The sequence below is a fragment of the Ciona robusta genome, unplaced genomic scaffold (assembly GCF_009617815.1).
Source record: "Ciona robusta unplaced genomic scaffold, ASM961781v2 AP042763.1".
Lineage (NCBI taxonomy): Eukaryota > Metazoa > Chordata > Ascidiacea > Phlebobranchia > Cionidae > Ciona > Ciona robusta.
Genome location: NW_028323142.1, coordinates 40,533 through 53,137, shown reverse-complemented (window position 1 = coordinate 53,137; position 12,605 = coordinate 40,533). Strand labels below are relative to the sequence as shown.

General features: G+C 43.1%; 1 protein-coding gene across 1 annotated transcript in view; it reads right to left on the bottom strand.

Annotated features, from left to right (window-relative positions):
• Positions 1-12,605, bottom strand: part of LOC149722736 (cubilin-like) — a 47,315-nt gene that overhangs the window by 15,794 nt on the left and 18,916 nt on the right. Inside the window, exons 10-15 of the mRNA XM_089893700.1 lie at positions 6,168-6,312; positions 5,726-5,904; positions 5,521-5,665; positions 5,286-5,464; positions 5,065-5,209; positions 3-181 (exon numbers count right to left, since the gene is read on the bottom strand). Coding sequence (XP_089749826.1) covers positions 3-181; positions 5,065-5,209; positions 5,286-5,464; positions 5,521-5,665; positions 5,726-5,904; positions 6,168-6,312 — 972 coding nt within the window. The remainder of the gene's footprint in view (positions 1-2; positions 182-5,064; positions 5,210-5,285; positions 5,465-5,520; positions 5,666-5,725; positions 5,905-6,167; positions 6,313-12,605) is intronic.

The following is a 12,605-nucleotide window of genomic DNA, read 5'->3' as shown; positions in this document are numbered from 1 at the left end:
ACCTCGATGTAATCACAACATTCTTCAGTCGATCCTCCATTGAATGTAATTTTAACTTGAAAACCCGGGGGTGCAGTGATGTCCCATACACACATAGTGTTGGGTGGGTAGGTGGCGGGGTAGCCGGGTGATGATATGTATTGGGGTGTTTCACGAGCTTGTAAGTCGCCTCCACAAACCACTAGTAATAACAAAGAATGCGAAAAAAAATGCGAAAACCACACCAATGAAAGAAAAGCAAAAACTATCAAACACGGTAAGCTGTTTAATGGGATGGGTGCATTTGTTTTGCTGCAATTAAATCAATGTATGGTTTGGTTTTGAATCACAATCATTGCTTCATTGCGGACCCTCTGAAACTGCTGTACGTACCGCTGTTTGGAAACTGCTGCGTTAGATTGTTACGAACGAGTTGAATTAGGTATACGAACGAGTTTACGTTTATGAACAAGTTAGCGCTCTGCATTAATTCTGACGTAAGTGTGGGGAAACCTAACATCAGGCTGGAAAATACCTTACGCGAAGGCGTTCGTTAATCTTGCTAAACTTACCAAGAGTTTTAATCACGCCGACACACGTTAACAATTTACCTTCGTTCAGTGTGCGTCGCATTGTAGCGAATAGCAACTTCTATACGCTAACAACGATTAGATACTCAAAACATTTCTCAGCATAAAACCGCAATTGTTCTATGAAGCAAACACACTTTTAATTCCAACCCCCTAAAGGCAATAAACAACTATTGTAATCGACGCAACAATTGCTGCTGTGTTGCAACAATCTAATTGTTACTCAATCCCGAATAATCCACGTGTGGATTGGTACTGTGTCATAACAGAAATACGTGTTTATCTAACTTTACGTAAGACTCGTAGTTATGATGCAACCGGTAAACTTGTTGCGCAATCAAAGCTAAATTCCCAAACTCGTCCAACCGCGCACGCGACCGTAATCGCAAAGAGACAGCGTATTTGATGTTTCTCGTTTTTACTTTTGTTAAAAAATACTATCGCCCCCCCCGCTGACTTTGAAATCTAGGCGCCTATGGTTGCCAGTATGTGGGTTAGGGGGGTTGCCAGTATGTGGGTTAGGGGGGTTGCCACTATGTGGGTTAGGGGGGTTGCCACTATGTGGTTTAGGGAGGTTGCCACTATGTGGGTTAGGGGGTTGCCCCTATGTGGGTTAGGGGGTTGCCACTATATGGGTTAGGGGGGTTGCCACTATGTGGGTTAGGGGGTTGCCACTATGTGGTTTAGGGGGTTGCCACTATGTGGGTTAGGGGGGTTGCCCCTATGTGGGTTAGGGGTTGCCACTATATGGGTTAGGGGGGTTGCCACTATGTGGGTTAGGGGTTGCCACTATGTGGGTTAGGGGTTGCCACTATATGGGTTAGGGGGGTTGCCACTATGTGGGTTAGGGGGGTTTGCCACTATGTGGGTTAGGGGGTTGCCACTATATGGGTTAGGGGGGTTGCCACTATGTGGGTTAGGGAGTTGCCACTATGTGGGTTAGGGGGGTTGCCACTATGTGGGTTAGGGGGTTGCCACTATGTGGGTTAGGGGGTTGCCACTATGTGGGTTAGGGGGGTTGCCACTATATGGGTTAGGGGGGTTGCCACTATGTGGGTTAGGGGGTTGCCAGTATGTGGGTTAGGGGGTTGCCCCTATATGGGTTGGGGGTTGCCCCTATATGGGTTAGGGGGGTTGCCACCAAAGTTAGTATATACCAAGTTAGGAAACGGCGCTCGTGTCCGCCATTACGGAGCCCACAGAGCGTGAATCGCCTATACAAATGCATGGTCGGCGTGTGTTTATTTGGTTCTTGTAAGCGATACAAAGCTAGAAAACACGTATAGCGGTTGTTTTAACATTTAAAATATGATTTCTAATATAAATCTTGTTATATAATATAAAATCTAGGAATTAATGTGGAGTAAATTAGTATTTTGACTGGTTTTCGGCTTACAGTGTGGTTTAACAGGGTACTTTACGTTGTGGATTAAGATTAGCAGCAATCAGCTTAGTTTACATAATAGTATATGATCATACCTACGAATCTACAGAGCCATTCTTTACTACATTTATAACCCAACATTAGGGGACATGCAGCTCCAAACTGCTTAAGTACTAGCAGATAAGATGTTCGCGTTTTCCGATTTTATAAAGACCCGGAACGCAACAAGGTAGCTTACTAATTCAAGCAGAGGACCAAAAAATAGTAACACAGTATTGTTTTCCTCAATGTCACTTCGATATTAGGCAAATTTTACACAGATACCTTAAGTTTCGTTACCGGGTATACGTGTTAAATTTGTGAGCCAAAAAGTAAAATCACCGCAATTTGCATGCAAAACTGCAGCTAGATACACCAGTTTATGGTAATGTTATGCGTTTTTGTTTGTATTTTTATATTTTAAACATGTTCTTTTACGTTTTGGTTTAGTAAAATTGATATTTCTGTTTTTTTACTCTTTAATCGATTGAGTGTTCAATAAAAGTTGATTATTTTTGTGAGGTTTATTATTGTGATAACATATAACATTAGTAGAAGGCCATTTTTACGCGCAGAAGTGCTTGGTTTTTAAAAAAATCGCAATATTTAAACGAAAAACAGCACCCAGCAATGATAAAATGCTATGCTGTGGGCTCCGTAATGGTGGCGACTATGACGTCATAGACGCAAGACAATGAATAACAAGACTCGTTGTTTTACAATCCGTTTCCTAACTTGGTCTATACTAACTTTGGTTGCTGGGTTAGGGGGTTGCCACTATGTGGGTTAGGGGTTGCCACTATATGGGTTAGGGGGTTGCCACTATGTGGGTTAGGGGGTTGCCACTATGTGGGTTAGGGGGTTGCCCCTATATGGGTTAGGGGGTTGCCCCTATATGGGTTAGGGGGGTTGCCACCAAAGTTAGTATATACCAAGTTAGGAAACGGCGCTCGTGTCCGCCATTACGGAGCCCACAGAGCGTGAATCGCCTATACAAATGCATGGTCGGCGTGTGTTTATTTGGTTCTTGTAAGCGATACAAAGCTAGAAAACACGTATAGCGGTTGTTTTAACATTTAAAATATGATTTCTAATATAAATCTTGTTATATAATATAAAATCTAGGAATTAATGTGGAGTAAATTAGTATTTTGACTGGTTTTCGGCGTACAGTGTGGTTTAACAGGGTACTTTACGTTGTGGATTAAGATTAGCAGCAATCAGCTTAGTTTACATAATAGTATATGATCATACCTACGAATCTACAGAGCCATTCTTTACTACATTTATAACCCAACATTAGGGGACATGCAGCTCCAAACTGCTTAAGTACTAGCAGATAAGATGTTCGCGTTTTCCGATTTTATAAAGACCCGGAACGCAACAAGGTAGCTTACTAATTCAAGCAGAGGACCAAAAAATAGTAACACAGTATTGTTTTCCTCAATGTCACTTCGATATTAGGCAAATTTTACACAGATACCTTAAGTTTCGTTACCGGGTATACGTGTTAAATTTGTGAGCCAAAAAGTAAAATCACCGCAATTTGCATGCAAAACTGCAGCGAGATACACCAGTTTATGGTAATGTTATGCGTTTTTGTTTGTATTTTTATATTTTAAACATGTTCTTTTACGTTTTGGTTAGTAAAATTGATATTTTCTGTTTTTTTACTCTTTAATCGATTGAGTGTTCAATAAAAGTTGATTATTTTTGTGAGGTTTATTATTGTGATAACATATAACATTAGTAGAAGGCCATTTTTACGCGCAGAAGTGCTTGGTTTTTAAAAAATCGCAATATTTAAACGAAAAACAGCACCCAGCAATGATAAAATGCTATGCTGTGGGCTCCGTAATGGTGGCGACTATGACGTCATAGACGCAAGACAATGAATAACAAGACTCGTTGTTTTACAATCCGTTTCCTAACTTGGTCTATACTAACTTTGGTTGCCACTATGTGGGTTAGGGGGTTGCCACTATATGGGTTAGGGGGGTTGCCACTATGTGGGTTAGGGGTTGCCACTATGTGGGTTAGGGGGTTGCCACTATGTGGGTTAGGGAGTTGCCACTATGTGGGTTAGGGGGGTTGCCACTATGTGGGTTAGGGAGTTGCCACTATGTGGGTTAGGGGGTTGCCACTATATGGGTTAGGGGGGTTGCCACTATGTGGGTTAGGGGGTTGCCACTATGTGGGTTAGGGGGTTGCCACTATATGGGTTAGGGGGTTGCCACTATGTGGGTTAGGGGGGTTGCCACTATGTGGGTTAGGGGGTTGCCACTATGTGGGTTAGGGGGGTTGCCACTATGTGGGTTAGGGGGTTGCCACTATGTGGGTTAGGGGTTGCCCCTATATGGGTTAGGGGGGTTGCCACTATATGGGTTAGGGGGTTGCCACTATGTGGGTTAGGGGGGTTGCCACTATGTGGGTTAGGGGGTTGCCACTATGTGGGTTAGGGGGTTGCCACTATGTGGGTTAGGGGGTTGCCACTATGTGGGTTAGGGGGTTGCCACTATGTGGGTTAGGGGGTTGCCACTATGTGGGTTAGGGGGTTGCCACTATGTGGGTTAGGGGTTGCCACTATGTGGGTTAGGGGGTTGCCACTATGTGGGTTAGGGGGTTACCACTATGTGGGTTAGGGGGTTGCCACTATGTGGGTTAGGGGGGTTGCCACTATGTGGGTTAGGGGGTTGCCACTATGTGGGTTAGGGGGGTTGCCACTATGTGGGTTAGGGGGTTGCCACTATGTGGGTTAGGGGGTTGCCACTATGTGGGTTAGGGGGTTACCACTATGTGGGTTAGGGGGTTGCCACTATGTGGGTTAGGGGGTTGCCACTATGTGGGTTAGGGGGTTGCCACTATGTGGGTTAGGGGGGTTGCCACTATATGGGTTAGGGGGTTGCCACTATGTGGGTTAGGGGGTTGCCCCTATATGGGTTGGGGGTTGCCCCTATATGGTTGGGGGTTGCCCCTATAGGGGGTTGCAACTATGTGGGTTAGGGGGTTGCCCCTATATGGTTGGGGGTTGCTCCTATAGGGGGTTGCAACTATGTGGGTTAGGGGGGTTACCTTTATGATACGTAGCATTGAAACCCGCCGCACTTCCGGTGCCATCCGAATAAAACCGGAGTCGTAGAACACCAGATGTTGAAGTGAATTGTTGGTTTGTTTCGGATCCTGCCAAATCAGCAACTAAACTATCTCCGTCATACACCTGTGTTTGCATCAATGTATTTATTGTGAGGTATCAATGTATTTATTTTATTAATTTAATAAAAATCTTTCCTTACTTTTAAATAATCGCAACATTGTTCGGTTTCTAGCTCGATAATATTGAGCTCTATTTGCTGGGAGGGGTCGGTTGTGATTATCCACGAACAATCCTCATTGTTGGGGTAATTGTCAGGGTAATTGGTCGATGAGAAATATTGAGATTCCGTCGTTGCAAGCAGGTTGGTTTGACATGGAGCTATCATGTAAAGATATCAACTTTTATTATAAGAAATTTTATAATAATAATTCTACCTTGTAGAAATGTTGCGTTGAATCCACGCATTACCACAGACCCATCACTGTGAAACACAACTCTCAAACCCCCACTAGTGGATATATACGAACGAGCCGTAATGTTTCCTTTCAAGCGAGCTAATTTTATTGAACCATCAAAAATCTAAAACAATATTTTTATTGAACTAAACATTGTTTAATTTATCAGTGATGATGTACTTACATCAACATAGTCGCAGCAACGCTCAGTAAAAAGTTCAACCACATTCAGTTCAACTTGGAAGCTTTCCCTTGCCATCAAGTTCCATTCACATTCCAGGTTGTTGGGGTAATTATTGGGGTAATGTGGGGAAGTTAGGGGTGCTGGGGTCGGAGTGGCAGTGTGGTTAGTTCCGCATGTATCTAAACATAGACACAACATTACGTTAACATAGATACAATATTATGTTAACATAGACACAACATTAAGTTAACATAGATACAACATTAAGTTAACATAGACACAACATTACGTTAACATAGACACAACATTACGTTAACATAGACACAACATTAAGTTAACATAGATACAACAATAAGTTCACATAGACACAACATTAAGGTAACATAGACACAACATTAAGGTAACATAGACACAATATTATGTTAACAGAGACACAACATACCAAGCTTGTACGAGGCCCGGAAACCAGCAAAAGCCACCGATTGGTCCGAATGAAACCTAATCTTTAACTCCCCACTTTGCGACATAAACACTCGGTTTCTTGCATTGCCTTTAAGTCGTCCCAACATACGTGACGAGTCAAGTACCTGAAAATAATTCCTAAGCAACCAATGTTCAACCCAGAAAGCAAGACTTGTTGGTAGACCATTGGCCGTATTTTTTTATAACTAGCCCATTGAGAAATCTACACATTCGTTGTTGCGTAGTGGAGGCAATTAATCCATTTGGAAGTTTCCCAACGTATTCCCAACGTATTCCCAACGTATTCCCAACGCATTCCCAACGTATTCCCAACGTATTCCCAACGTATTCCCAACACATTCCCAACACATTCCCAACGTATTCCCAACACATTCCCAACGTATACCCAACGTATACCCAACGTATTCCCAACACATTCCCAACGCATTCCCAACGTATTCCCAACGTATTCCCAACCTATTCCCAACGTATTCCCAACACATTCCCAACGTATTCCCAACGTATTCCCAACCTATTCCCAACGTATTCCCAACACATTCCCAACATATTCCCAACACATTCCCAACGTATTCCCAACGTATTCCCAACGTATTCCCAACCTATTCCCAACGTATACCCAACGTATTCCCAACACATTCCCAACCTATTCCCAACACATTCCCAACCTATTCCCAACACATTCCCAACATATTCCCAACATATTCCCAACATATTCCCAACGTATTCCCAACCTATTCCCAACCTATTCCCAACGTATACCCAACGTATTCCCAACACATTCCCAACGTATTCCCAACACATTCCTAACGTATACCCAACACATTCCCAACATATTCCCAACATATTCCCAACATATTCCCAACGTATTCCCAACCTATTCCCAACCTATTCCCAACGTATTCCCAACGTATTCCCAACACATTCCCAACATATTCCCAACGTATTCCCAACACATTCCCAACCTATTCCCAACACATTCCCAACACATTCCCAACCTATTCTCAACACATTCCTAACGTATTCCCAACGTATTCCCAACACATTCCCAACATATTCCCAACGTATTCCCAACGTATTCCCAACGTATTCCCAACGTATTCCCAACGTATTCCCAACGTATTCCCAACCTATTCCCAACACATTCCCAACCTATTCCCAACACATTCCCAACACATTCCCAACGTATTCCCAACGTATTCCCAACGTATTCCCAACACATTCCCAACGTATTCCCAACGTATTCCCAACACATTCCTAACGTATTCCCAACGTATTACTAACGTATACCCAACACATTCCCAACATATTCCCAACGTATTCCCAACCTATTCCCAACGTATTCCCAACACATTCCCAACATATTCCCAACACATTCCCAACACATTCCCAACGTATTCCCAACGTATTCCCAACGTATACCCAACACATTCCCAACACATTCCCAACCTATTCCCAACGTATTCCCAACACATTCCCAACATATTCCCAACGTATTTCCAATGTATTCCCAACGCATTCCCAACGTATTCCCAACACATTCCCAACATATTCCCAACGTATTCCCCACGTATTCCCAACACATTCCCAACGTATTCCCAACGTATTCACAACACATTCCCAACACATTCCCAACGTATTCCCCACGTATTCCCAACGTATTCCCAACACATTCCCAACACATTCCTAACGTATTCCCAACGTATTCCCAACGTATTCCCCACACATTCCCAACACATTCCCAACGTATTCCCCACACATTCCCAACACATTCCCAACGTATTCCCAACACATTCCTAACGTATTCCCAACGTATTCCCAACGTATTCCCCACACATTCCCAACACATTCCCAACGTATTCCCAACACATTCCCAACACATTCCCAACGTATTCCCAACACATTCCCAACGTATTCCCAACACATTCCCAACGTATTCCCAACGTATTCCCAACACATTCCCAACGTATTCCCAACACATTCCCAACGTATTCCCAACGTATTCCCCACGTATTCCCAACGTATTCCCAACACATTCCTAACGTATTTCCAACGTATTTCCAACGTATTCCCAACACATTCCTAACGTATACCCAACACATTCCTAACGTATTCCCAACGTATTCCCAACGTATACCCAACACATTCCCAACGTATTCCCAAAATATTCCCAACGTATTCCCAACGTATTCCCAATGTATTCCCAACGTATTCCCAACGTATTCCCAACGTATTCCCAACGTATTCCCAACGTATTCCCAATGTATTCCCAACACATTCCCAACGTATTCCCAACGTATTCCCAACGTATTCCCAACGTATTTCCAACGTATTCCCAAAATATTCCCAACGTATTCCCAACGTATTCCCAATGTATTCCCAACGTATTCCCAATGTATTCCCAACACATTCCCAACGTATTCCCAACACATTCCCAACGTATTCCCAACATATTCCCAATGTATTCCCAAAATATTCCCAACGTATTCCCAACGTATTCCCAATGTATTCCCAACGTATTCCCAATGTATTCCCAACACATTCCCAACGTATTCCCAACGTATTCCCAACGTATTCCCAACGTATTCCCAACGCATTCCCAGCGTATTCCCAATGTATTCCCAACGTATTCCCAACGTATTCCCAACGTATTCCCAACGTATTCCCAACGTATTCCCAACGTATTCCCAACACATTCCCAACGTATTCCCAACGTATTCCCAATGTATTCCCAACGTATTCCCAATGTATTCCCAAAATATTCCCAACGTATTCCCAACGTATTCCCATTCCTAACGTATTCCCAAAATATTCCCAACGTATTCCCAACGTATTCCCAACGTATTCCCAACGTATTCCCAACGTATTCCCAATGTATTCCCAAAATATTCCCAACGTATTCCCAACGTATTCCCATTCCTAACGTATTCCCAAAATATTCCCAACGTATTCCCAACGTATTCCCATTCCTAACGTATTCCCAAAATATTCCCAACGTATTCCCAATGTATTCCCAAAATATTCCCAACGTATTCCCAACGTATTCCCATTCCTAACGTATTCCCAAAATATTCCCAACGTATTCCCAACGTATTCCCAACGTATTCCCAACGTATTCCCAACACATTCCCAACGTATTCCCAACGTATTCCCAACGTATTCCCAATGTATTCCCAACGTATTCCCAATGTATTCCCAAAATATTCCCAACGTATTCCCAACGTATTCCCATTCCTAACGTATTCCCAAAATATTCCCAACGTATTCCCAACGTATTCCCAACGTATTCCCAACGTATTCCCAACGTATTCCCAATGTATTCCCAACGTATTCCCAATGTATTCCCAAAATATTCCCAACGTATTCCCAACGTATTCCCATTCCTAACGTATTCCCAAAATATTCCCAACGTATACCCAACGTATACCCAACGTATACCCGACGTATTCCCAACGTATTCCCAACGTATTCCCAACGTATTCCCAACGCATTCCCAACACATTCCTAACGCATTCCTAACTTTTACCCAACGTATACCCAACGTATACCCAACGTATACCCAACGTATACCCAACGTATACCCAACGTATACCCAACGTATTCCCAACGCATTCCCAACGTATTCCCAACGTATACCCAACGTATACCCAACGTATACCCAACGTATACCCAACGTATTCCCAACGTATACCCAACGTATACCCAACGTATACCCAACGTATACCCAACGTATACCCAACGTATTCCCAACGTATTCCCAACGCATTCCCAACACATTCCTAACGCATTCCTAACTTTTACCCAACGTATACCCAACGTATACCCAACGTATACCCAACGTATACCCAACGTATACCCAACGTATTCCCAACGCATTCCCAACGTATTCCCAACACATTCCAACGCATTCCCAACGCATTCCCAACGTATTCCCAAAATATACCCAACGTATACCCAACGTATTCCCAACGTATTCCCAACACATTCCAAACGTATTCCCAACGTATTCCCAACGTATTCCCAACACATTCCCAACACATTCCCAACGTATTCCCAAAATATTCCCAACGTATTCCCAACGTATTCCCAACGTATTCCCAACGTATTCCCAACGTATTCCCAATGTATTCCCAACGTATTCCCAATGTATTCCCAAAATATTCCCAACGTATTCCCAACGTATTCCCATTCCTAACGTATTCCCAAAATATTCCCAACGTATACCCAACGTATACCCAACGTATACCCGACGTATTCCCAACGTATTCCCAACGTATTCCCAACGTATTCCCAACGCATTCTCAACGCATTCCCAACACATTCCTAACGTATTCCCAACGTATTCCCAACGCATTCCCAACACATTCCTAACGCATTCCTAACTTTTACCCAACGTATACCCAACGTATACCCAACGTATACCCAACGTATACCCAACGTATACCCAACGTATACCCAACGTATACCCAACGTATTCCCAACGCATTCCCAACGTATTCCCGACGTATTCCCAAAATATACCCAACGTATACCCAACGTATTCCCAACGTATTCCCAACGTATTCCCAACACATTCCAAACGCATTCCCAACGTATTCCCAACGTATTCCCAACACATTCCCAACACATTCCCAACGTATTCCCAAAATATTCCCAACGTATTCCCAACACATTCCCAACGTATTCCCAACGTATTCCCAACGTATTCCCAACGTATTCCCAACGTATTCCCAATGTATTCCCAACATATTCCCAAAATATTCCCAACGTATTCCCAACACATTCCCAACGTATTTCCAACGCATTCCCAACATATTCCCAACGTATTCCCAACGTATTCCCAACGTATTCCCAACGTATTCCCAACGTATTCCCAACGTATTCCCAATGTATTCCCAACATATTCCCAAAATATTCCCAACGTATTCCCAACACATTCCCAACGTATTTCCAACGTATTCCCAACGCATTCCCAACGTATTCCCAACGTATTCCCAACGTATTCCCAAAATATTCCCAACGTATTCCCAACATATTCCCAAAATATTCCCAACGTATTCCCAACGTATTCCCAACGTATTCCCAACGTATTCCCAACGTATTCCCAATGTATTCCCAACATATTCCCAAAATATTCCCAACGTATTCCCAACACATTCCCAACGTATTTCCAACGTATTCCCAACGCATTCCCAACGTATTCCCAACGTATTCCCAACGTATTCCCAACGTATTCCCAACGTATTCCCAATGTATTCCCAACATATTCCCAAAATATTCCCAACGTATTCCCAACACATTCCCAACGTATTTCCAACGTATTCCCAACGCATTCCCAACGTATTCCCAACGTATTCCCAATGTATTCCCAACACATTCCCAACGCATTCCCAACGCATTCCCAACGTATTCCCAACGTATTCCCAACGTATTCCCAACGTATTCCCAATGTATTCCCAAAATATTCCCAACATATTCCTAACGTATTCCCAACACATTCCCAACGTATTCCCAACGTATTTCCAACGTATTCCCAACACATTCCCAACGTATTCCCAACACATTCCCAACGCATTCCCAACGTATTCCCAACGTATTCCCAACGTATTCCCAATGTATTCCCAAAATATTCCCAACACATTCCCAACGTATTCCCAACACATTCCCAACGTATTTCCAACGTATTCCCAACACATTCCCAACGTATTCCCAACACATTCCCAACGTATTCCCAATGTTTTCCCAACGTATTCCCAACACATTCCCAAAATATTCCCAACACATTCCCAACATATTCCCAAAATATTCCCAACGTATTCCCAACACATTCCCAACGTATTTCCAACGTATTCCCAACGCATTCCCAACGTATTCCCAACGTATTCCCAATGTATTCCCAACACATTCCCAACGCATTCCCAACGTATTCCCAACGTATTCCCAATGTATTCCCAAAATATTCCCAACACATTCCCAACGCATTCCCAACGTATTCCCAACGTATTCCCAACACATTCCCAACGTATTCCCAACACATTCCCAACGTATTCCCAACGTATTCCCAACACATTCCCAACGTATTCCCAACACATTCCCAACGTATTCCCAATGTTTTCCCAACGTATTCCCAACACATTCCCAAAATATTCCCAACACATTCCCAACATATTCCCAAAATATTCCCAACGTATTCCCAACACATTCCCAACGTATTTCCAACGCATTCCCAACATATTCCCAACGTATTCCCAACGTATTCCCAATGTATTCCCAACATATTCCCAAAATATTCACAATGTTTTCCCAAAATATTCCCAACGTATTCCCAACACATTCCAACGCATTCCCAATGTATTCCCAACGTATTCCCAACACATTCCCAACGCATTCCCAACGTATT